General features: G+C 38.9%; 1 protein-coding gene across 1 annotated transcript in view; it reads right to left on the bottom strand.

The window, feature by feature from the left end:
• Kap3 (kinesin associated protein 3) overlaps positions 1-27,455 on the bottom strand; it is a 383,344-nt gene that overhangs the window by 83,424 nt on the left and 272,465 nt on the right. Inside the window, exon 18 of the mRNA XM_090368616.1 lies at positions 22,609-22,729. Within this exon, the coding sequence (XP_090224742.1) occupies positions 22,609-22,729 (121 nt within the window). The remainder of the gene's footprint in view (positions 1-22,608; positions 22,730-27,455) is intronic.

The raw sequence follows: 27,455 nt of genomic DNA, 5'->3' as shown, positions 1-27,455 counted from the left end.
CTCCTTCTTCCTGTATGAACTTTGAAGATAAGTGGTTGTGAAATCGAACTTGAAATGAGCGGTGTTGTAGGAAGTTTCTTATAAACTGTGGTAGGTGTCTGCGTAATCCCAGATCGTATAGATTTCGCATTATACCGTATCTCCAAGCAGTGTCAAACGCTTTTTCAATGTCAAATAGGACCATCGCTAGATGTTCTTTGCGTACGAAGGCGTCACGGATGTTTATTTCTGTCTTAATCAAAAGGTCAAGAGTGGATCTACCTTCACGAAAGCCACACTGCACTGGATTCATAAGGTTATTTCGACCTAGAAACCAGGATAGCCGAGCGTTGATCATTTTTTCCATTACCTTGCATAGACAGCTGGTGAGTGCAATAGGTCGATAATGCTGCGGATTTGAAGAATCTTTTCCAGGTTTTGGAAAAGCCAAAACATAAAGCATGCCGCCATTTGTCAGGGAAAATGTTTTCTTTGAATATTCTGTTGAAGAGCAATAATAGTGTCTTGAGTGCAGATTCAGTGAGTTTTGCTATCATTATGTAATGTATTCCATCTGGACCTGCTGCACTGAGTTTAGTGGAGGCTAGAGCATGATGTAATTCTGACATTGTGAAAGGGAGATTGTATGCAGCACTGGATGTTGATTCAAAATTAATTGAGTGTTTTTCAGCTTGTGCTTTGAGTGTCTGGAATTGTGGCGAGTATGATGTCACAGCTGATATTTCCTTGAAAGATCTACCTAGAGCATTTGCAATTTCCTCTGGTTTTGAAATATCAGAGCCATTTACATTGAGCATGGGACAGTTGACACTTGGATGTTTTGCATACATATGCTGTATTTTAGCCCAAACTGTTTGGGTTTTTGTCGTTTTTGTAATTGTGGAAGCGAAACGCCTCCATGCTTCCCTTTTGCTGGTCTGTCTAACTCGTTTTGCTTTTGCCCTTGCCCTTTTAAAGCAGATGAGGTTTTCTGTTGTTGGGAACTTTCTGAAGATGTTCCATGCTCTGTTCTTCTCTTTTTTTGCGGCACTACATTCATTATTCCACCACACTTTAGAGTGGGCCGATATTTTAGTGAATCGTTTCGGAATTGCTTTGTCCGCTGCTTGCAGTATTTTGTTAGTTATATGTTCTACTGCCAAGTTTATGGGTGTTTGTTGAACTTGTTTTTCTTCTAGTGTAGCTAGCTGCTTGTACATATCCCATTCAGCTTTGGAGAATATCCATTTTGGAGTTCGGTAAAAAATATGGGGAACGCTTGTATCAATGCGGCATATCACAGGGTAATGATCACTGCCCAGTGGGTTGCTGTGAATAGTCCATCCGAACAGAGGGTATATGGTTGCTGAGCATAAAGAGACATCGATAGCTGAGGTAGATCCTGTAGGAAGATGCGTATAAGTGTGAGCTCCATTATTGAGAGTTATCAGATTGTGTTGATCAAGTAATTTTTCGATAGTTTTTCCACGCTTGTCCAGGTTGTGGTTTCCCCATAGCGGATGGTGACTGTTCAGGTCTCCTAGGATACAGTAGGGTTTGGGAAGCTGGATCACTAGTTCTTCTAATTCAGCGTAGCTTATGTTTTGGTTAGGTGGTAAGTATAATGAGACTATGGTTAAATCAAAGTTGACATTGATTCGTGCAGCAACTGCTTCAAGATTTGTCTTTAGTGGGATTGCTTTTTGAGGGTATCTGGGAGTTGATGATCAGCGCTACTCCTCCATGTGCAACGTTGTTCAGATTGTGGGCAATACGATCTTGCCGATGTATTATGTATTTCTGAAGGGAAACAATTACATTTGGTGTTAGATTAGTTTCTTGTAGACAGAAGGCAATAGGATCATACTGCGAAAGGAGATCTCGGATGTCAGCCAAATTACTGCGATAGCCTCTGCAGTTCCATTGTAAGAAAGTAAGCATTATTTTGGTTTAGTGGAGCCCTCGATTTGTTTTCGAAGTGCAGAAGGTTTAGATCGCTCGAGTTTACCTTTTCCCTTCTTTGGGAAATAAGGTTTCGCTGTATCCATCTCCTCTTCAGTAAACAGTTCTAATATCTGTCCATCTTGGTTTGAATTATCTTCTGAATCCATGTAGTCTGTTTGGTTTGAGTTGGGAGTGGTAGACACTGTAGTATTTTGCTGTTGAGTGGCATCTGGTTGTATTGTGATCGGCGTATTTATTGCTTTGCTTTGTTTGCTTTTTGTTTGGAGTGTTGGCACTGAGGACAATATTGACTTTGCCCATTCAGCTAGTGACTTTGTTGGTGGTATGGTTACCTCTGTTTGGGTAGCAATTGATACGTGATTTTTGGTTATTTGGGCATAACTTGGCTTGTTAGTATTTGGAACTGGTAAGGATTTTTTAGCTTCTTGGTAGGTTACATTATGTTCAGTTTTGTATCGCTGTATCTGTTTTTCGCGTTTCCAAAGGGGACACTCCTTCGAATACGCCGGATGGGCTTCTTTACAGTTAATGCAGTTTGGAGTTGTGTTAGTGCAGTCATTTGTAGAATGTTCAGTGGATCCACATGTGGCACAGGCAGCTGCTCCTCTGCAGACCGTCTGTGAGTGCCCAAATTTCTGGCACTTATAGCAGCGTAATGGATTTGGTATATATGGTTTAACTCGGCAGTTAAGGTAACCGGCTTTGATCAATGTTGGTGGTTTCGGATTATCAAAAGTAAGGATTATATTCCGGGTAGGAACTAGTACATTATCCTTCTTCGTGAGAATTCGCCTTACATTGATGACTCCTTCTTCTCGTAATTCTTGTTTGAGTTCTTCATCTGACAAATTGAGGAGGTCCCACTCAGTGATGACACCTCTTGACGTGTTCAAGGAAACGTGCGGTGAAACGCTGACCGAAATTCCACCAAAGAATTGTAATTTTTGTAGTTGTTCAGATTGTCTGGCAGTGACAACTTCAACCAGTAGGTCTCCAGATTTAAACCGACGAACTGTCTTGGGAGTACCTATAATGCTTTCTAGGCTTTTTTGCACTAGGAAAGGGGAGAGTTTTCCAACTGGTTGTTCTTGAGTTGAATGTATAATTAAAAAGGTTGGGGTTCGGATTCTGCCTACATCAGTCTTTTGACGTTTTGCTGCGACAGAACCAGACTCCTCTTGTTCTTGCCTTGTAAGAGTTTCTTCTGTGTACCCAGTGTTTTTCTGGGTTTTATGGACTTCTTGCTCCATTTTGCCCTGGAAGGGAGATCTTTTCCCCTCCAGGTTACCAGCCCCACCACGTGGAGGCAGGAGCAGTGCCACCTTTGTGACCATGCGGTAGTGGGTTAGTAGTAATATGCAAAGAAAAAAAGGGGAAAAAAAGAAAGAAGGTTAATTTTCCTCCTGTTCAAGTAAAGTGATTTCTTTACTGAAGCTTATTTAATTGATTGTTAGTGTAACGCTGTAAATAAAGAGACGATTTTCCTTATTCAAGAGAGCGCAATTCACTGGCAAAGACACTTGATCACAAAATCGCTTGGCACCTGGGGCCTCGCATTCATGTAATTTAAAACAATACAAGGTTGAGAGAGAGAGAGAGCGAGAGAGAGAGAGAGAGAGAGAGAGAGAGAGAGAGAGAGAGAGAGAGAGAGAGAGAGAGAGAGAGAAGGGGGGCTACACTGGAAGAGCCTGTCACTAAGTTGTGATCTGGGATACCTAGAGAACTGTTAACACTGATTGTAACACTGGTTGTTCGTGCAAAAAAGATCAAGAGTGTTGGGTTAGGATAGAAGTTTGTCTGGTATTCTGGTAGAAAAATAAACAATCAGTGGAAAGTCATCAGTAACTGTAAAAGCCTCAGCACCTAAACCAGCTAAATCCATGAAGCCAGTCAGAGTTGCGAACATTAAAAACACCAAGAAAAATCCTCACTATTAAAAGTAGTAGTTGTTGGTGACTCTATTATCAGGGAAACAGGGAACATGCTTTGTAAAAAGGATAGGTGGAACAGGCCCAGGGTATGTCTGCCAGGGGCAAAGGTTGATGATGTTGTAGAGCAGATATCTTTTAAGGGCACAAAAGGTGATATAGTTGTACACATTGGCACTAATGCTATTAAGAGTAGGAGATTGGCAGAATTACTTAACAAGTACAGGTCACTATTGAAAAAAAGCCGTGAATTAGGGTTGAATTTGAAAGTGTCTGCAATTCTGCCCAGACACGATAGGAGGGGGTATATGATGAGAGCCTTGTCGATCAATTCGGCCCTGGAAAGATTGTGCAAGGCTCAAGGTGTAGAATTTTTTTTAGCCTGGTCTGTACTTGTTAACAGGAGAGATTGCTTCTACAGGGATGGGATACACTTAAATAGATAAGGTGCAAGAATATTTGCTGATGCTATCGAGGCAGTGTTAGGTGGGTCGGAAAACTGCTAGGTTGGGGGGATACAAGGACTAATAGATTAACAGTAGTCACTGGCAGAGGTGAAAGTGATTCTTGCACTGCTTCTATTGGAATGAGCAGAAGCTTGGAAAACAAAATGCAGCATATTTCAGAGACTGCTGGGAGTTATTGCAGTACAAGTAAACACATGGGTTGTGTTAGGGTATCTAAGAAAAAGAACAGGTGCATGTATACTTGCGTGTACACAAATGCTAGCACAGTTTGGTAAATACATTTGATGAATTTGAGGTATTGCTCAAAGCATCAAAGGCGGATATTGTTGGGATATCAGAGACGTGGTGTCACACAGATATAAGGAATGCAGAACTGGAATTTGGGGAGTACAATGTCTACAGAAAGGATAGACAGGATAGGAAGGGAGGAGGAGTTATGCTATTAGTTAAGAAACACATAAAATCCAAGGAAGTGAAGCCAATCAACATCGCTGGACAGTGCAGTGTCGAGTCAGTTTGGTGTGACATAAGCACTGGGAGAACAAAATTGAGAGTAGGAGTGTGCTATAGGCCTAATGACCCTGATGAGTATAATAATAAACTGTACAGGGAAATAGAGTGGGCCAGTAAATCAGAGAGTCTTATAATGGGGGATTTTAATTTTAGTAAAGAATTCTTTTCTTATGTAAACTCTAGAAGGAAGGGGATGAACCAGGTTGGTCCACTTGATATCGATGGTTCAACTGTTGATGATCCTGCTCAGGTAGCTAACAAACTAAATGAATATTTTGCATCAACATTCACACATGAGGAGTTATTCAGCGAGGGGAATGCTAGAGGTGTATTCAACTCTGGCAGTACGCTAGATAATCAAGTAATAACTGAGAGTAAAGTGGAGGAGAAATTGTTGAAGATAAATGCAACAAAGGCACCTAGGATGGATGCAATCTATCCAGTTATATTAAAGGAGGCAGCAAAGGAAGTAAGCAAACCCTTAGCCATAATTATGAGAGTTTCCTTGGACTCAGGGGAGGTACCCATAGACTGGAGATGTGCAAATGTAACCCCAATTCACAAAGGAGGATCAAAGGCTGACACAAGTAATTATAGACCTGTGAGTTTAACTTCTGTCCCAGGGAAATTAATGGAGGCACTGGTTAAAGAAGCTCTGCAGGATCATCTAGACAAGACTTCAGTTATAGCTCGGACACAGCATGGTTTTGTTAAGGGGAAGTCTTGCCTGACCAATCTGATTGGATACTATGATGCAGTCACAAAAGAACTGGATGCAGGGAATAACTTTGATATTATATACTTGGATCTTAGAAAGGCTTTTGATACTGTTGCACATGGAAGACTGCTGCACAAATTGGAGCAGTGTGGCACTGGAGGAAAACTGCTGCTATGGATAAAGGGGTGGTTGAGGGGGAGAAGACAAAGTTGTAATCAACGGCAGGGTTGTTAAGGACACTACTGACGTTATGCTGCTGCAACAGGGTCTGGAAAGGTTGAGCAGATGGGCTGAGATGTGGCAAATGAAGTTTAACATTGACAAATGTAAAGTCTACATATGGTAAACAGCAACCCCAGAGCAATGTATCAACTCTGTGGTACTACACTGACAGTGGTAGAGAATGAAATGGATCTGGGGGTAATTGTGCAGGCAGATATGAAGTTCTCTGAGCAGTGCAGACAGGCTGCAAGAGTAGCTCATGGTGTCTTATCAATGACATACAGGAATTTTTCTAGCAGGGATAAGGCAATGATTATTCCCTTGTATAAGGCAATGGTCAGGCCACACCTTGAGTACTGTATACAGGTCTGGAGGCTTCATTTCAAGAAGGATGTAGAGCTGCTGGAACGAGTACAGAGAAGGGCAACAAGGTTAGTGAATGGAACAGAGGGTTGTTCTTAAGAAGAAAGGCTTAAGCTTTGCAAATTACAGTGTCTGGAGACTAGGCACTGGCAAGGTGATCTGATAGAGGTGTATAAAGCCTTGAATGGTTTGAGCATGCTCAATGCTGATGGGGTTCTGCCTCTTGCTCAGAATAATCACCTGAGAGGGCATAAATTCAAATTGTGGAAAGACAGATGTCTGGAAATTTGTCTTTAGCCAGCGGGTAGTTGGTTGGTGGAACAGACTTCCATCCCTTGTTGTGGAAGTTGATAGCCTAAATAAATTTAAGGCTTAGCTGGACAGGTATTTTGAACGAACGGAGGGGTGAAGTCTCTTTTTTTTTTCCCCTCCTCTTTATCTGGCTGATGCTGCATAAGCTTGCTTTCTTGCATCATATGCTTCTACTAATGCTAATGCTAAAACAGATTGCAGAAAATCAAATTTCAAAATAAGGAAGTCAAAATTTCTAAGTGATTAGTGGAGTTTTCCAATTTAGTAGCATTTCCAATTAGTATTAGTAGAGGCATATGATGCAAGAAAGAAAGCTTATACAGCATCAACAAAAAAAAAAAAAAAAAAAAAACCCTTCCCATCTCACCTATCCATTTGCTCCAAATGTTTGTATAGTTCTCTAGTTCTGCCTGAAATTTATTAAGGCTGTCAACTTCTACAACAACAGATGGAAGTTTGTTCCAGTAATCAACCACTCACTGGCTAAAGGAAAATTTCTGCACATCTATTCTACAACTGTCTTTCCTCAATTTGAATTTATGCCCCCTCAGGTTTGTAATATGAGCAAGAGGAAGAATCCCATCCACATTGAGCTTGCTCAAACCATTCTAGACCTTATAGATCCCAATCACATCACCTCATAGGTGCCTAGTCTCCAGACACTGTAATTTGCAAAACTTAAGCCTTTCTTCATAAGAGCAACCCTTTGTTCCATTCACTAACCTTGTTGCCCTTCTCTGTACTCATTCCAGCAGCTCTACATCCTAAAGTGAAGCCACCAGACCTGTATACAGTACTCAAGGTGAGGCCTGACCATTGCCTTATACAAGGGGATAATCACCTCCTTATCCCCACTAGAAAAATTCCTCTATATCATTGACATGAACTACTCCTGCAGACTGTCTGCACTGCTCAGAAAACTTAATATCTGACTGCACAGTTAACCTCAGATCCTTTTCATTCTCTACCACCCTGAGTGTACTACCACAGTTGATATGTTACTCTGGGGTTACTGCTACCCACATGCAGTACTTTACATTTGTCAATGTTAAACTTCAGTTGCCCCCCCTCTCAGCTCAACTTTCCTAGATCCTGTTCCAACAGTGTACTGTCACTAGTGTCATTAACAACCCTGCCAACCTCCTTCGTATCTTCCGCAAACTTAGACATTAAGCGTGAAATACCTTCATCAATATCATTAATAAATATAGAAAACACCAAAGAGTTGGAGGACAACAGATGAATTTGACAGAATTGGGTAAAGAGATTTTAAGAAGAGATCCCAAATTAGGAAGTCTCCGACAAGGAACAATCAGGGCAGACATATCCAAGTAATACCGTTAAAGTGAAAAGAATCAGAGAATGAATAATAAGGGTAACTGAAATGATTAGTGGCTAAGACAACTGAAATTTGGATTCTGTCAGGAAACGCAAATGTCACTTAGAAGATTATATATCTAAATGGACAATATTAAGATTTGAACTGAGATTACACATCTATATATATAAAATGCTTAGGTATGCCGCCCAAATTTTCCAAATGCTAATTGTTGCCAGTTAGATGAATAAATGAAATTTTTGGATGTGTATGCACATAGCAAGAATATACCCAGCTCCTTGACATAACTTGGCATTGACAATGCCGTCTGTATATACACTATTCAGAATCTCTCCAGTGACGACCAACTGGCAGAATAGAGGCGGTGAGATTACCTACTAGCTAATCCAGATGCCTCCTAGTAAGTGACCAATAGGTTCAGTCCAGCAGATAATCTAAGGACTGATCTGCAAAAACCATTTTAGAACTGTACCCTCAAAACTTAATGAATGCTGTATTTCACCATGATATCCATCATAACCTCAAATAACATCACTCATAATCAAACTGATGGAAAAGATGGAGTTGCTGGAGTTTTGCTCTGGAGACTAAAACATGGGTTTCACCACTAAAAGCCTCCAATAAAAGTAGTGGTTTTGAACCAGGCAATGAGAGTCACCTACCACATAGTACTCCCTAGTGACACAGAGGGGTGACATTCCTGTATGTGATGTGTATCCCACACTTCATCCCTTGCTTAACATTGGTTTGCACCTGGGTAGTGTCACCTCCAATATACAAGGTGCATTGTTCCAGACCGTGCACATGGAGGACATACCCTTGGTCACTAAGTGAAGATGAAAGCACAGGATTTAGTTGTCACAGAATAACTGGAGCTCACTGAAATCTGGTCAGACCTGAATATCAGTTTCATTACAGATTTAGACTCATAGCAAGGTTTGAGATTCAGACTCGTAGCAAGAGATTTAGACTCAGAGGTTTGAGATTTAGACTCATTAGAGATTTAGACTCGTAGCAAGCCCTAGGTTTGCTAAGAGTCTAAATCTCTGTGACCTACCTCCAGGACAAAACCAATAACCACAACCAATTTGTTTATATAGTAGCCTTCCATGATATCAGGTATCAGAAGTTTTACTAAAGTCTAAATATATAATGTCAAAATTGTTTCCTGCAGCCAACTATTTAATGACTACACTATAGTAACTTACCAGACTGATTAAGCATGAGCTCCACTCAGTGAACCTACACTGGAATCTATTCATACTATTCTCGTCAAGACAGTCCCAAATTGTACCCTTAACCATAGACTACTCAATCTTTCCTACTACAGTAGTCAAACTCATTGACCTACAGTAGTCAAACTCATCGACCTATAGTTACCCAATTCCTCTTTAGCACCACCTTTATAGTTTGGGGAGACAGCACTTCTCTAGTGAAAGGGACCTTTCCAGAATTTAAGGATGCTCTCATTAACATTCTTATTGGTTTGATACACCCACATTTTTACTAACTGAATAAGTACCGATCTGGAGATTAGTATATATTCAGTAGAACTTTATGTGTACATATTGATACATATAGGGAGTTCTCTGGTTGCTAAGCTTTCTACAGAACTTTCACAGCAACCAAAGAACTCCCCATTCCTGTTCTTAAATCTCTTTGCTGGTGCTTTTCACATAATCACTTTTTGTCCTAGAATTCTGTCCAAGTTTTGTCCCATCAGATTTGTTACATATTCTCTTATAATGCTTGTACAAATCAGAATCATGTGATTGTCTCTAACTTTTTTTTTTTTTTTTTGGGCCCAACTAACCACTTAATCTCATCTGTTATTTGTTTTGGCATTTTATGTTTATGAAGTTTATGCTTGACCAACTGGTATGAATATATTTGTGGCTTCAAGGATAAATCTCTTAAAAATTTCCCAAAATGTATTTGTATCCAACAGCATAAAGCAGGCTCTCCAGTTAATCAAGCCCAAAGAAGTATGTCATTCCATTAGAACCTTCTCTCTCTTAAAGTTAAAGCTCTTCTCTCTTTACCTTTGACCACACAGGTTTCTTTAGTTACAACCCATTTTTCGAAATTGTGGTCACTGTACACTAGTGATTCAACAATGTTAAGTTTTTCATACAGTTAGGCTTCTTAGTGAAAACCAGATTTATTACAGTCTCCTCTTAGATATGCTAGGATAAGTAATATATGTCATCCAGTTTGTACAAAAACTCTGTTGTGGAAATAGTGTATTTCCATATATTCCAGTATCTAAGAGGGAGGGTTGAAGCTGTCTATAATGAAACAATTGTACTCACTGGTCCATTCAATGTATTTAAAGTAATTTTTTCCTTATTCTTGAGTCACTTAATGTGTAACATACCTCCCACCCCTCCACAATCATCTTCCCTTTACAAGTCATTTCACATCACACAGACTCAACAGCAGCAGCCTTACCTTGATCTCACTCAGGGAACATTCTTGCAACAAACTTCAGGCTGTTTTTGATCAGAAGCATTGCTCCCTCACCCTTGTGTCCTCCCTTATCTCTTCTGAATACACATTATTCACTAAAATAAAATTCTTCATCTCATATCTCTGAGAGGCACCATTTTTGGCAATAAGTCCAGTTATATCAAAGTTAACTGACTAGATCGAAAGCTCAAATTCATTTTAGAGATTTTCTGTTAGACATCCATTGATTATGACTGCTTCAAGAAAGATACTGCAGCAGACTTTGCACCTCTTTAGAAATGTTGAGTCAAAGTTTTATTTATAACAACAGCATTATTCTTCAGACTTGCTGTCAAGGGCATTTGCAAAATTCTGCCAGAATGAGAACATCTGAATTCAGATTTTTTTTCACCTGGTTGAATATTCTCCACCACTCAGCACTATTGCTATGAGCTTATTATTAAAAAGACAAGAACAACTTGAAATAACTTCTTATATTATATTTAATGCTTCCTTTGTACTGGTCAGTTGCCCAACAAAGGATCACACATCAATTCTTTCTTCTTTTGTAATATCATCTGGTGGTAGTTTCTTCTCACACTGAAATTGACAGAAATGATCTGCAAAATACCTGTTTTATCACATTTAGTGATACTGAGAAATACCAGAAACAGTTTTTTTGTGTGTGTGTGTGTGTGTGTGTGTGTAAAATCTCAATATTGGTTCAAAAAACTGGTTCTCTGAATAGGGTGATGGTTCTCTGAAAAATTGGATGATGAAATGGTTCTCAATTCAAATATTTATAATTGGCTATATTTAATTTAAAAAATCCAAAAACTCAATTGACAATTTGCTAACTATTTGGAGTTTGGATAACACACTTTCATCACAGCAATTCACAATAGAAGGTTAGCTGGTTTTGTAACTGTAACTGACAAGGATGATGGCTTCTATTAATTTATAGAGAGGAATGGGCAGTCCTTTTTCGGCTTGCATTTTTTAACTATCAGTGATGCAAATTAGATGAAAATGTGCAATTTATTTCCTTTGAAAATAAATCTTTAAATATATTAGTCATTAATAAACTTAAAACTCTTTTATTAATTTTTATTGCTTTCCAAACTGAGAGAGGATACAATTCCTGTTCAGCAACATGATGAATTTTATTGAAAATGAAAACCTGCAGAATAAAGTTTTTCTTCTTTTTATGTCTTACTGAAGAATTTTTAAAGAAATTAAGAAAAAATCCAATGAATTGTTTAAAAATTTCAATTTTAAAGCAGATTAATATTTTTTGGGAAAAGAAATGATACAGAAAACGGTGTTTTTGCAAAAAGACGGAAAGTCCATGATACCAACTCTAGAATGACAATAAGACAATGGAGTTAACTCGAGTCAAAATAACAGCGTCTCAATCATAAACCCAGAGAGTTGACAGCTAGCACCACTTATAGTCACTCAAGTATTTTTAGCATTAGCAGAGGCATATGATGCAAGAAAGCAAGCTTATGCAGCAGCATCAGCCAGGAAAAAAAAAAAAAAAAAAAAAACCGCTCCCATTTCACCCCCTCCATTCGTTCCAAGTACCTGTAAAGCTCAGCCTTAAATTTATTTAGGCTATCAACTTCCACAACAAAGGATGGAAGTCTGTTCCACCAACGAACCACCTGCTGGCTAAAGGCAAACTTCTGCACATCTATCCTACAACCGTCTTTCCTCGATTTGAATTTATGCCCTCTCAGGCGATTATTCTGAGCAAGAGAAAGAATCCCATCAGCACTGAGCATGCTCAAACCATTCAAGGCTTTATACACCTCAATCAGATCACGTCACGGGTACCTAGTCTCCAGACACTGTAATTTGCAAAACTTAAGTCTTTATTCGTAAGAGCAACCCTTTGTTCCATTCACTAATCTTGTCGCCCTTATCTGTACTCGTTCCAACAGCATCCTTCTTAAAATGTGGCCTCCAGACCACATACAGTACTCAAGTACTCCAGATACAGTACTCAAGGTGTGGTCTAACCATTGCCTTATACATGGGGATAATCACCTCCTTATTCCTGCTAGAAAAATTCCTTTATATCGTTCACAAGACCCCATGAGCTACTCTTGCAGACCATCTGCACTGCTCAAAAAAACTTTATATCTGCCTGCACGATTACCCCCAGGTCCTTTTTATTCTCTACCACTGTCAGTGTGGTACCACAGTTAATATGTTACTCGGGAATTACTGCTTTCCATATGTAGTACTTTACATTTGTCAATGTTAAACTTCATTTGCCACCTCTCAGCCGATCTGCTCAACTTTTCTAGATCCAGTTGCAGCAGTGTACTGTCATTAGTGTCATTAACAAACCCTGCCAACCTTCATATCGTCTGCAAACTTGGACATTAAGCCTGATATACCATCATCAATATCATTTATAAATACAGAAAACAACAATAGACCCAACACTGAACCCTGAGGGACTACACTAATAACATTAGTCCAAGATGTCCAAGTAGTGTCCATTGATTACCATTCTGTCTTCTCCCACTCAACCATCCCTTTATCCATAGCAGCAATTTGCCTCCAATGCCACACTGCTCCAATTTGTGCAACAGTATCAAAGGCTTTTCTAAGATCCAAATATATGATATCAATGTTATTCCCTGCATCCAGTTCCTTTATGACTGCATCACAGTATCCAATCAAATTGGTCAGGCAAGACTTCCCCTTAACAAAACCATGCTGTGTCCGAGCTATAGCTGAAGTCTTGTCTAAATGATCCTGCAATGCTTCTTTAATCAGTGCCTCCATTAATTTTCCTGGAACAGAAGTTAAACCCACAGGTCTATAATTACTTGCGTTGCCCTTTGTTCCTCCTTTGTGAATTGCGTTCACATTTGCACATCTCCAGTCCGTGGGTACCTCCCCTGAGTCCAAAGAAGCTCTCATAATTATGGCTAAGGGTTTGCTTACTTCCTTTGCCCCCTCCTTTAATATAACTGGATAAATTCCATCCACCCAAGGTGCCTTTCTTGTGTTTATCTTCAACAATTTCTCCTCCACTTTACTCTCAGTTATTACTTGATTATCTAGTTTACTGCCAGAGATGAATACACCTCTGGCATTCCCCTCCCTGAATAACTCCTCATGTGTGAATGTCGATGCAAAATATTCATTTAGTTTGTTAGCTACCTGAGCAGGGTCATCAACAGTTGAGCCATTAATATCAAGTGGACCAATCTGATTCATCCCCTTTCTTCTAGAGTTTACATAAGTAAAGAACTCTTTGCTGTTTCTCTTTACATCCTTTGCCAAAGATTTCTCGTAATCTGCCTTCGCCTGCCTAATAACATTAGTCCACGATGAGTAGTGTCCATTGATCCCCTTTGTAACTTGGTTACAGACCAGCTTATATCTATCATAGAAATAGTTAATTTATATGTATCCCATGCATTTTTCTTCTCTGTTACATGTCTAATTAGCTCATCTGACATCCATTTAGGCCTAAATCTTGAACAATATTTCTTTGTTGGTATGAAAAGCCAAGTAGCTTCCAAGATTAATTCTTTGAATGCTTCCCATTTTGAATTTGCTGTTGGTAACATCATCAGTTGGTTCCACCGTATGGAATTTAAATACTGTCTCAGACCACCATAGTCACCTTTACAAAAAAAAAAACACTTCCCTTTACCCCTGATGGTAGTTACCTCTGAGTAAATCCCATTTCAGCACAATGTGATCACTGCCACCTAGTGGTTCCTTTATCTGCAGATAATTAATGCATGGAGAATCACTACTGATAATCAGATCAATAGTATTACTCCCTCTAGTTGCCCCCTGAACATTCTGCTGTAGAAAACAATCATCCAATAAATCCACAAAAGCCTTGCTAGTGTGTGAGTGACCAACCCACAAATTCCAGTCAATATCCGGGAAATTAAAATCCCCCATTATAAGACACTAATTTACTGGCTCACTCTATTTCTCTGCACAATTGCTCATTATACTCATCAGATTCATTAGGCCTATAACACACACCTGTCATTTTTCCTTTCCCAGTGCCTATGTCACACCAAACAGACTCAACGTTGCATTGTCAACCAACATCAATTGGATGCACTTTCCTTAGATTTTGTGTTTCTTAACTAACAGCATAACCCCTCCTCCCTTCCTGTCCTGTCTATCCTTTCTGTACACATTATACTCCTCAAATTCCTGTTCTGTACTGCTTATGTCTGTGCGACACCATGCACATTTTCTGCACTATTGCTCAACAAGTGGATGAGAAGTGTTCTATAATTCATCAATATTGGACACAATGAGCAGAGGAAGGCACACATGTTTTAAGGCCAGGTACAGGACTTCCCAGAAACACTGATGAAAGGCAGGTCTAGCATATTCAACAAATGTCTTTGGTGGAAAGGTCACTTCTGCCCAGATTAGAAGTGTTATTGTGCTCCCACATGATCTCACACAGTTCACAATTGTTGTGAAAGTGGGCTGCAATTTCAAGTCCCACTGCTGTTTGCCTCTCACTCCCACTAGCTGGAACATCTTCAGCAATGTTGTGCACAGGTCACAACTGGGGGCTGAACTGGTGTTCAGTAATGAGCGATTTCAGCCTCTGGGTGAGTGATGGGCAAATCAGATTCAAAAGATGCATGGGGGAGGGGAGGGGGGAAGGGAGGGAGGGAGGGAGAGAGAGAGAGAGAGAGAGATTGCACACTGCCAGTGTAATTGTGTTTGAGGAACCACTGGGTATAACATGGAAATGACTTGTATTTATGGAAAGCAGTATAACAGCCCATTATTACTGAAAATGTCAAGACAGAGGGTGGTAATCAATGGGTACTGCTCTTCTTGGACTAATGTTATTAGTGGAGTCCCACAGGGTTCGGTGTTAGGTCCACTGTTGTTTTGTATATTTATCAATGATATTGATGAAGGTATATCAGGCTTAATGTCAAAGTTTGCAGATGATACAAAGGTTGGCAGGGTTGTTAATGACAGTAATGGCAGTGTGCTACTGCAACAGGATGTAGATAATTTGGGCAGATGTGCTAAGAAGTGGCAACTGAAGTTTAACCTTGACAAATGCAAAATACTGCATATGGGTAGAAGTAACCCCAGAGAAACGTACCAACTGTGTGGTAATACACTTAAGGTGGTAGAAAATGAAAAAGACCTGGGAGTAATTGTGCAGGCAGATATGAAGTTTTCTGAGCAATGCAGACAGGCTGCCAGGGCAGGTCATGGGGTTTTGTCAATGATATATAGGAATTTTGCTAGCAGGGAAAAGGAGGTGATTATCCCTCTGTATAAGGCAATGGTCAGGCCGCGCCTTGAGTACTGCGTACAGGTCTGGAGGCCTCATTTTAGGAAGGATGTAGATTTACTTGAGCGTGTACAGAGAAAGGCAACAAGATTGGTGAGGGGAATGAAGGGATCCTCTTACCAGGAGAGGCTTAAGTTCTGCAAATTGCAGTGGCTGGAGACTAGGCACCTGCGTGGTGATCTGATTGAGGTATATAAGGCCTTGAATGGGCTGAGCACGCTGGATTCTGATGGGATCCTTCCACTTGTTCAGATTACGAACCTAAGGGGGCATAAATTCAAATTAAGAAAAGACAGATGTAGAATAGATGTGCAGAAATTTGTCTTTAGCCAGCGGGTGGTTAATTGCTGGAACAAAACTTCCATCTGTCGTTGTGGAAGTTGATAGGTTGAATAAATTTAAGGAGGAACTGGACAGGCATTTGGAGGGAATGGTGTGATTTTTTTTTTTTTGGCTGATGCTGCATAAGCTCATACACTTGCTTTCTTGCATCACATGCCACTGCTACTACTACTACTCATTTTTGGCAAATATGGACAATATGATGGTCAAACAGAATAATGCCCATCCACACACCACCAACATTACTAGATTAGCTCTATAAGACCTGAATGTTCTTGTGGCCTGGGAGATCACCAAATCTGTCCCCAATCAAATATGGCTGGGACATAATTGGAAGGTGGCTGACATCAAATTCAATACTTGCATTTCACTCCCTCAATAACCCAAGTGGAAAAGGCGTGGAATGTCATAAAGCAAGATGACATCCAACACCTCTTCAACCGCATGCATTCAAGGGTCTGTGCTTATATTCAAGCACATGGGATCACATTTGATATCAATTCACTTTTCACTGATACTGCAAAGTAAAACTCACTGTGATCATTTGTAAATGATCACAATAAATTTCATTATGATCATTTTCAAATTCAACTTCAATTATTTAAGAGAGATTATACCTGCAAGCCCTCTTAACATCAACTTTGGTCAAAACTGGATCATTCTTTCAAGGTATTCAAGTTTCCAGTTCCTTTAGTGTATAATAAAGCATGATATTTCAAAATTATAAAGAAGATTCTTATGTAACAAAGTGACATTTCTAAAACTTATTTTAAAAAATTAATACTAAATACAGTATCCATATTAAGTTATGGCTATTAGCATTAGTAGAGGCATATGATGCAAGAAAGCAAGCTTACAGCATCAGCCAAAAAAAAAAAAAAAAAAACCTTCCCATTTCACCCATCCATTCCTCTAAATGTTTGTCTAGCTCTGCCTTCAATTTATTTAAGCTGTCAACTTCTACAACAACAGATGGCAACTTGCTCCAGCGGGTGCTTAATTGCTGGAACAAACTTCCATCTGTTATTGTAGAAGTTGACAGCTTAAATAAACTGAAGGCAGAGTTAGACAAACATTTGGAGTGAATGGGAAGGTTTTTTTTTTTTTTTTTGTTTGATACTGTATAAGCTTGCTTGCTTGCATCATATGCTTCTAATAATGCTAATGCTAATAGCCATAAGTGTCACTTTGTTACATAAGAATGTTCTTTATAATTTTGAAATACCATGCTTTATTGTACACTAAAGGAACTGGAAAGAATGATCCAGTTTTGACCAAAGTTGATGTTAAGATGGATTGTAGGTTCATAGAAACTTATAATTTCCAAAATTTGAAAAACAGAAAAATGCATTCCTTAATATGACTCTAGCCAAAAGCCAAAGTACCTATAACAATTTTTGTTCACATATTACTGCTTTTCTTGGTTTTTTCTTATCAAAGTAACCAATCAAACAAAACCTTTTGCAGTGAGACCCACACAACATGTCATATGTCATTTTTCCCTCTACACTCAAAGACACAATTTGCAGTTTTCACCTGCACTGTTTTATATGAACATTTCAAGTAGATGGCTGGGGGAGTTCAAATATATCTCATTATGCTTTTTGTAAGTTGATAATTACTGTTTACACTGAAAGGACAGAATTCATCGCGTTGCCCAGGATACCTGGATCCTGGGCAACGCGATGCTGTCACCCCTCTCGCTAGTGGACAAACCTACCCCTTGACAGGTATAGAGGTACACTGCATTCACGTAGACCATGGGTTGGCAACCTTTATTGAGTGAAGAGCCATTTTTGATCTAATTAAAAAAACAGAGAGAATCCGAAGAGCCACACCTCAGCTCAAGCTAGGAGGTTGGTTGGTTATTGGAAGTTTAATGGCGCATCAGCATCTAAGGCTATCGTGCGCCAACAAGCTAGGAGGAGGGGGAGTTTAAGAAATGAAATAGAGTGGGAAGGTGTCTTATTAAAAAATATATATATTTTGAAATATTATTTATTAATACTGCAAAAACGTAACAAACATCCAATTAGATACGAATTTATGTGCTTTTTGCTGATAAACTTGAGCAAGTTTCTCAACATCAGGCGAGTATTCCGTAATTTTCATCTTTAAACATGCTGAGAAACTTGCATTGTTCAGACGATGTCTTGATTTATTCATGTTCAAAAATTCGGCTGCAGAAATTCGTCAAACTAAAAAATGAGAAGTCCAAATGCAAATATTTTCAAATTTATATACGTGTCCGGTAAGCTACTCCAACCTAAGAACACAATTTGGTCTTGCATTTTTAACTCATCTATCGCTGTCCATTTGTGTAGAATTGCAAGGGCAGCCTTTTGCCTCTCCAAATCCTTAATTTCAGTTTTAAGGTGAACTCCACATGTCCTTGATTTTTAAGTCTTCTAACTCCATTTCAAATTGTGCTTCATTCAGGCTAAAAGTTAAGAGCCGCAGGTTGCTGACCCGTGACGTAGACAGTAATTCGATGTCAGTATGGATAAATGTCATGAGTTAACCAACTCTGAAAGAGGGATGATGGTGGGTGCCCAATGCATGGGTCACTCTATTGCGGAAGTGGTACAGAAATTGCACTATCCCCGTTCGACAATATCAATAGTATTTCGGGAATATACCATTTCCAGAATAACATCTCATCATGGACAGTGCTGTGGGCAGAGAAAGGTGGTGGATGAATGTGGCCGTCGACATTTGTCTCGCATTGTTTTGGCCAACTAGTGAGCGACATTGGCACAAACCACCACCTTATTTCAACAAGGGGAGTGCCAGAAATGTCTCCACCAAGATCATATCAGGCGATTATTAGCCGCAATAGGTTATGGGAGCCTCCGACCCACCAGAGTCCCATTGCTAACAACACGAACACAGGACTCTATGCCTAACTGGGTGTAAGAACATCGGCACTGAACCTTAGATGATTGGAGATGGGTCTCCTGGTCCTATGAGTCCTGTTTCCAATTATTTCAAGCGGACGGGAGGGTATGCATCTGTTAGAAACTGCACAAAGTTATGCACCCATCATATCAACAAGGAACTGTTCAGGCAGGTGGATGGTCGATAATGGTCTGGTACGTCTAGACCAGTGGTTTTCAACCAAGGTGGCGCAACAACATTCCAGGGGTGCCACATAATTTGGGTTTAAATTACTTAAACATATATTTTTTAAAATTTATATTTTTATTTCATTATAAAAAGGTGCACGGTATCTTTTTAATTTTGTGGTAATCTATAATTGATGTTTATTTAGTACCTCTACATAAAGAATAGAATTATTATACAGTGAAACTTCTAACGGACACCTCTCTTTAACGGACATTTTCAAATTCCCCAACTCACCTCCATTGGTTTTAACGTGTTTTCAGCTTCTGTCTAGCGGACATTCTCTGTAACGGACGCGGACAAGCAATCTGGACTGTTTCGTTTAGATTAGCACTTAATTTGATCTCCCCATAACGGACAGCGGGCGAGCTCACGGCTCTTTTTCTATGAACTTTTCTTCCACGTATTGCCTCAATCGTGTGTTCATTTTCTATTTCCGATTCTCTGAATTTTATCAAGGTTTACGTCGCGGTTCTAAACCCTTTTTCAAGAATTTTAAGGCACGTGTAAAACTTCTGATGAATTCGGTGTGTGCAGGGGGGGGAGAATATGGTCGGCCTTTCGTCTTTTCAGTTTCAGTTTTCAGTTTTGTTCAGTGTCGTGTGAAGTGCACAATGTCTTCTCGTAAACATTTAACTTTAAAAGATAAAGTCGAACTCATTAATGCGTATGATCGGCAAAAAAAAATAGTGTTCGCAATCTCGCTGCAAAATGCAAAATCGAGAAGATGCAGGTAAGCGACATCCAAAAGAAAAAAAATGAACTGCTCAAACAATTTTGGCAACACGGAAATGATCAGGTTCAAAAATCATTCCCGAAAACTGTTGGACTTCAAATTGACAATGTTACGTATGAGTGGTTTTGCCGGCTCACGTGCTAAAAAAATTCCATTTTTTAATGGGCCTATTATTAGGGAAAAGGCTTTGGAGGTTGCGAAATCTATGAGAGTAAATGAGTTCAAAGCTTCTGTGGGATGGCTAGACAAGTTCAAAACTCGGCATAAAATTTCTTGGAAAACCATAAGTGGTGAAGGTGGATCTGTTGATACTGGGGTTGTAACAGAGTGGACCATCAAATTGGAAGATTTATGTCGTGATTTTGAAGCTAAGGATATTTACAACTGTGACGAAACAGGGTTGTTTTTTAAAGCTCTTCCTGAAAAAACAATGAGCCTAAAAAACGAAAAGTGTCAGGGCGAAAAAATTTCTAAGGAATGCTTGACTATACTATTGTGTACAAATATGCCGGGAGACTTTGAACAACCTCTTGTTATAGGAAAACCACAAAATCCTCGTTGTTTCAAGGGCACAAAGTTGAATCTTTTGAATGTTGACTGGAAGTCTAATAAAAAAGCGTGGATGACACGAGATATCATGAGCGAATGGATAAGTCACTTTAACCAAAACACGATTCGTCAAAACAGAAAAATTATTCTTTTCATGGATAATGCTACATCTCACCCGCACATTGAACTGTCCAACATTCAAATCGTTTTTCTGCCACCAAACACAACTGCAGAGTGTCAGCCCTTGGATAAAGGGATAATAAAACATTTTAAACTTCACTACAGAAAACGTGTTTTAAGACATCTCCTTGCAAACATGAACGATGTAACATGTGCGAGTGACCTTGCAAAAAAAAATCAGCATCCTAGATGCGATTCAATGGATTTCCTCTTCAGTAAACGCAATTAGAAAACAAACTGTTGTGAACTGTTTTGTAAAGTCTGGCTTCTCAAATGCAAAAATTGAAGTTGTGAACAGCAATGTGGAGCACCAAGAAGAACAAGAACTTCAACATCTATTGATAATGTACGATACTTCAGCTACAAAGTGATCCTGGCTACAAAGGTATAGACTCGAACCTCACTACAGAAGGTGCTGCTACAGATATCAACGACATTATCATCGATATTTTTCAAGAAGTTCCACATGAGGATGAAGAAATGGAAAGGGGTCATTCTGTTGAAGAACGTATTAACGACGAACCACCGATGAAAATAGAAGAAGCGTTCATACAAATCAATCATTTAAAAATGTTTTTCGCCGCTGAAGAAGATACTGAAGGACTTTCGATGGGTTCTTCACTCCAAACAAATGTTGAAAACAAAATTATCAGCCGGAAGAAGGTGCAGAAGAAAATAAATGATTACTGTATGTATTTTTCTTAAGATAAAGTCATAATATTGCATAGCACAATTGTATGTATATTATTTACAAAAATATTGTGCAAAATCTGTATATAATTTAATTTAATTTTACATTAAAAGTTTAACGATTTTTCTTTCTTTCTGTTTTTTTTTCCCCCTCAGACTTCTTGTTAGCGGACACTTCTCTCTAACGGACAGATTTTCGTTCCCGTGGCTGTCCGTTAAAGGGAAGTTTCACTGTATATACTGTATATATATATAATTTGTATTATGAATTTTTGTTTATAGTTATATTATTGTAATAACTATCATATAACATTTTTAAATATTATATATATATATATGGCAGAAAATTGAGTAGGGGTGCCACAAAATAAAATAAATTACTTAGGGGTGCCGTTATTAAAAAAAGGTCAAAAACCACTCATCTAGACGCATCTCTGAACAGTCCAGGTAACATGTCCACTTGCAGACCATCTGCATCCCTTCATGGTCATCATGCACCATGAGGCAATGGACTCTTCCAGCAAGACAGTGCGCCTTCCCACAGAGCCGTGGTGATTAGAACATGGTTTGAAGAGCAGTCTGCAGATTTTACCACCGCGGAATGGTCTCCCCATTAACATACATGTACCATGTAGAGCATCTTTGGGATGCCATGGAAAAGGCCATTCAAGCTTTGGACCCCCCACCCAGGAAGGCAATGGAATTATGGACAGTGGTGCAGCAAGCATGGATGGAAATACCTGTACAATGCTTTTGTGAACTAGTGGACTCAATGCCTTGCACTGTGTGACTGCCCTTATCCGAGCGAAAGGTGGGCCTACCCATTACTAGGTAGGTATCCCACAATTTCTGTCCACTTAGTGTATATTACACCACAAAACTTCATAAACTCATTATCAACTAAAAAAATAAACATAAAAAAGTTACAATATGATATTCATCTCATGACTAGAAGAGACTTTTTTTTTCTATTTTCGTGAGTAAATACAAAGGTACCAAAGCAGCATATTAAAATAGAAAAAAAAAAAAAAAACAGTTGATGGCTTTGCATATAATTTTTTCCCCCTAAAACTGCCAGTTAACATATTAAAGACAATTAAAATTAACAACTGGGAAAATAATTCCCCATGAATAAGATCCAAAAGATAACATTGTTAATTAATATTTATATTAAAGTCAATAAATAAGTCAAAATTCAATTGTTCATCAGAGCAGGTTGGCAGTAAATATTAACATTAAATTCTCCTGTCAACCCTATTTTCCTATATCATTAGAAGAATAATTTTTTTTTTTTCATTATCCTTAGGTCAAATATCACAAAGCAACAATTAACAAAAAAAATATATATCACTTTTTGATCACACCATCACCTTAATAAAGTCGGATAAATTCTAATTTTCTAATTTACCTGTTCTTATACCTTGATCTTGGACGGCCAGATGAAATTTCTGTTGCTCTACTACTCACTAAATCTCCTTCAAGTAAGTCTGGTGACAAGCTGCCATCACTTAGCAGGCCATCGTATGCACCTATTATTAAGAAAAATGTATAATTTCCATGAGAATATTATTACCGATTACAGATATGATTACATCATTTAAATAACCTGTTACAAGCTTATTTGACATAAGAAAAAGAATATTTTAAAAATTCCAGGTCAACGTTTATTTTTGCTTATTATAACTTGGAATTAAAAATTATATTGAATTACAGGAGACCAAAGCTATTGGCTAAGAAGCAATTTTATTGTTATTGTTGTTATTGTTATTTGGTTTTTAGGAGCATTAGCAACTAAGGCCATATTGCTCCATGAATATGCGGTGGTCATTCCCTGACCTTTCCGCATCCTCCGTATTTGGTGGTGACGGGCTCGAACCCCGGTCTAATCAAGAAGTGTGTGCTACGCACTGCTGCTCCTTCCCACCTGGCTACGGAGGCACCCAAGCAATTTTATATAATTTCTAATTACATCATAGTAATGTCAGCAGGAGAACTGAACTAACTGAAAATATAAGCTAATGACGTACTCCACAAAACACATCAGGAGGTGACAATACATTTTACAGAATGTATTTCAATTTCAGCAAGCTTTACTGCTATTACTTTTAGTATTAATATTGGTAAAAGGATATGAGGAAGCTAAGTTTGTACAGCATCAGCCATTAAAAAGCACAAACACACTTTATTTTCACATCCCTTTTAATAATTTGTGCCATCTTTTACATTTATTCAAAATATTCACTTCTGCAACACCAGGTGGAAGTTTATTCCAATGATCAATTACTCTATGGTTGAAAGCAAATTTCTGCATGTCTATCCTGCTTAAAGATGGAGCTTAATACAAAATGATAATCGCCTCTTCTTCGTCCCTGATGGTTGATGTTGTTGTAGTGTTTTCTGGTGCAAGGGCAACTTAGGCCATATTGCGCCTCCCAAATCAATTGAATTTACATATAAAAACTGCTTGTACAGCAGTTAGAAACGGTCATATATTTGAATTTGTTTTAAATAGAAAAAGAAATCAGAGAGATTTGCTTCTTTACCTATGATGCTATTAAGAGACAGAGGTTGTTGCAGATCTGAAATGAAACTAAATGCCATTCGTCAGGCTTTGTTAAATAAGCTACATTGAAAGAGTATATGTTTTACTGTGAGTGGTTGTGAGCAGTGTGCACACTGAGGAAGATCATTCCCTATAAGCAGATATAGATGTGTAAGGTGAGTGTGACCTATTTGGATTCTGTCTAAGATTACTACTTCTTTTCTATTTTTACGAAGGCTAGAAATCCATAATTGTGGTTCGGGTTTTATTTGAAACAGCTTATTTGTTTGCATTTTCCACAGAAGTGTCCATTGCTCCATGCATGTTCTCCATATAGTGTATCTATAATCATGATATGGGACTAGATCATTTGTTGAGGCTATGTTGGAAGGATGCTTTGCAGCATCATCTGCACATTCATTTTCTGGAATACCAGTGGCCAGGGATCCAAGAAAAGATAACAGTTTGTTGATGCTCATGCAGTTGAATTAGCTTGTGTCTTATGAGTTTTAATAAAGGAGTGTTAGGTGAGGAAGTGCCTTTCAAAGCTAAAATAGCACTTTGTGAATCAGTATATATTATACTTTTATTTATTGACAGCAGTGAGATATTTTTCAGAGCAAGCTTAATGGCATGAAGCTCAGCGGTATAACTGCTATATTCGGCTGGAAGTGAAAACGAGACAGTTGAATTAGGGAAGACAGCAGCCGTATCCACTTGATTGTCAGACTTTGAACCATCAGTATAAATCTTGGTGAATTGGTGGTATTTTTGTGTATGAACCTAATGTAGTTGTTGGATGTTAATCTTTGCTATGGAACCTTTACCCCATTGCTCAAAGTATTCATCAGAAGAAAGTGCAAAGGTATACCACGGGGGATCTGTATCTTTTGATGTTCCAGCTTTCTGCTAGAATTTGCAGTCTGATACCAGCAGGCCGAATTGTTCTGGGTTTGTTTGCATAGTGGGTTTTCCACTAAGGATCATGCAGGAGTGGCCAAACAGGATGAGTAGGCAGGCTTTTAATTTTAGCTGAGTAATTCATCAGCAACATCTTTCTTCTGATGCTAAGTGGAGGTTTGCGAGCCTCAACATAAAGACTTTGAACTGGTGATGTTCTATGCACCTAGGGCTATCCTAAGAGAGGAATGTTGGATGGGCACAAGACAGGCTAATGTACTCTCCCTAGCTGAATCATAAACAGGTGCTCCATAGTCCAGCCGAGATCTAATTAGCGACTTATATAAGTGGAGCACGGTATAATGTTGTTTGTTTGTTTGTTTGTTTGTTATTGGGTTTTTAGGAGCATTAGCAGTTAAGGCCATATTGCTCCGGGGGGATATGCAGTGGTCATTCCCTGACCTTTCCGCATCCTCCGTATTTGGTGGGCACGGGCTCAAACCCCGGTCTAATCAAGAGGTGTGTGTGCTACGCACTGCTGCTCCTGTCCACCTGGCTTGTTATTGTTTGTTTGTTATTTGGTTTTTAGGAGCATTAGCAACTAAGGCCATATTGCTCTGGGAATATGCGGTGGTCATTCCCTGACCTTTCCGCATCCTCCATATTTGGTGGTGACAGGCTCGAACCCTGGTCTAATCAAGAAGCATGTGCTACGCACTGCTGCTCTTTCCCACCTGGCTATAGAGGTGCCAGGGTATAATGATCTGCACCCCAAGATGTACTGGAGATGACCCGGAGTATATTCATTTTCTTTGCGCAAGTGGTTCTTAATATTTTATGTGCTCCTGGATGTTTAATTTCTTATCAAAAATTAGTCCTAGGAGACGAATACTGCTCACGATTGGTAGAGGGTGATTGGCCAAGTGCAACTCAGGTTCAGGATGCATTCTGTGCTTTGTGCAGAAATGTATGGCTGTAGATTTGTGGCTTGACAGTGTATCCATTTTGTGCCATCCATAATTCAATGTTGTTTATGGATATTTGTAAATGTCTCTCAATATAATTCATATTCTGGGAACAGCAAGATATAGTAAGGTCATCCACATAGAGATATGAGTCAACGGTGTTTGGAATGCGGTTTGTGATATTGTTTATTCGTAGTGAGAACAGAGTGGCACTAACAACAGAGCCCTGTGGGATTCCTTCTTCTTGTATATATGTTTGAGATAAAGCCTGCCGGTACCTAACTTGGAAAGATCTGTGTCAAAGGAAGCTTTGGATAAAATATGGTAAATGCCCTCTCTCATATGAATAGAATGAAGATCTCTTAGGATGCCATATCGCCATGTGGTATCAAAAGCCTTCTCTATATCAAGACATATCATGACGAGATGTTGATTTCTGATGAATACATTTCTTATGATTGATTCGGCTTTTGTCATGAGGTGGTCTAAGGAAGATCTATTCTTTCGAAATACAAACTGATTGTTATTGATTATGTTTCGGAATTCAAGATACCAGGTGAGAAGAGGGTGAACCATTTTTTTCCAAAATCTTACTCAAGCTGCTGGTTAGAGAAATTGGTCTATAATTGTGTGGAATCGAATGATCTTTTCCAGATTTCGGTATAGCTATTATATTAGAATATCTCCGTGAATTGGGGAATATATGTTTTGAGAATATCTGATTGTAAAATTTTAGCATTGATGATAGTGATTTCTGATTAAGATGTTGAAGCATTATATAGTCAATTCCATTAGGGCCAGGAGCACTGTTTCTTGAAGCATATACAGATTCTTTCAGTTATTGTAAATGGTTGGTTATAGGATAAATAGGGTAAATAGGGTTATGGGGTAAATGGCATGTAGCTTTGAATTTCAATTTCCTCTTCTCAGCTTCAGATTTAATTTTTTGGAAAGACTGTTGATATGCGCTTGAGGCAGACAATTCAGATCCTAAGGCATTGGTAATCTCTCAAAGAGAGGATATCTCTTTCCCATTCCAGTTAATAATAGGAGAAGGTGAACATGATATTTACCGCTTAGCATTTTTATTTTTTCCCAGACTATTCGGGCATCAGTATCTTTGTTGACTGAGGAGGCAAATTTTACCCATGAATCTTTTTCAGCCTTTCGCCGGATGAAACGAGCTTTGGCTCTCAGTCACCTGAAGTTAAGGTTGGCAGTGGTGGGATATTTGCGGAAAGTGTTCCATGCTGCATTTTTCTCCCTTTTTGCTTTATTGCAATCACCGATGGTATGCCGATGGTTTCTTATTTGAGACTGTGGGATGGCGGCTGTTGCAGCTGTTAGTATCTGCTTTGTGATATATTCTGTGGCAGCGTCAATAGCAGCAGATGTAATGATATTCTCATCAAAAGATACATGATTGGTAAATTTTGTCCAGTTCGCTTTGGAAAATTTCCATTTCGTTTTTGTTTCTGTTTGTTTGGACTGGGTGGTTTGAATACTAAAAATCAGCGGATAATGGTCACTGTTTAGAGGATTGTCATGTACTATCCGCTCTATAGTTGGGAAGAGGATTGGAGAGCAGATTGAGAGATCTATAGCAGTACTTGACAGTAGGAAAATGGATGTAAGTGGGTTAGCCAGTGTTCAACAGTGTCAGATTCTCTCTGTCAAGTAGCATTGTAAGCTTACCATGTCCATCTGAGACCAGAGAACCCCACAATGGATGATGTCCATTAAAATCGCCTACTAGACAGATCAGAAATGGTAATTGAGAAATAAGGTTTTCCAGATCCTGAAATGTGCATGGATGGTTTGCGGAAGATATACTGAGACCATTGTCAA

This window comes from Mastigoproctus giganteus, chromosome 2 (assembly GCF_048544385.1).
Source record: "Mastigoproctus giganteus isolate SK-2022 chromosome 2, ASM4854438v1, whole genome shotgun sequence".
Taxonomy (NCBI): domain Eukaryota; kingdom Metazoa; phylum Arthropoda; class Arachnida; order Uropygi; family Thelyphonidae; genus Mastigoproctus; species Mastigoproctus giganteus.
This window is presented reverse-complemented; position numbering and strand designations above follow the sequence as displayed.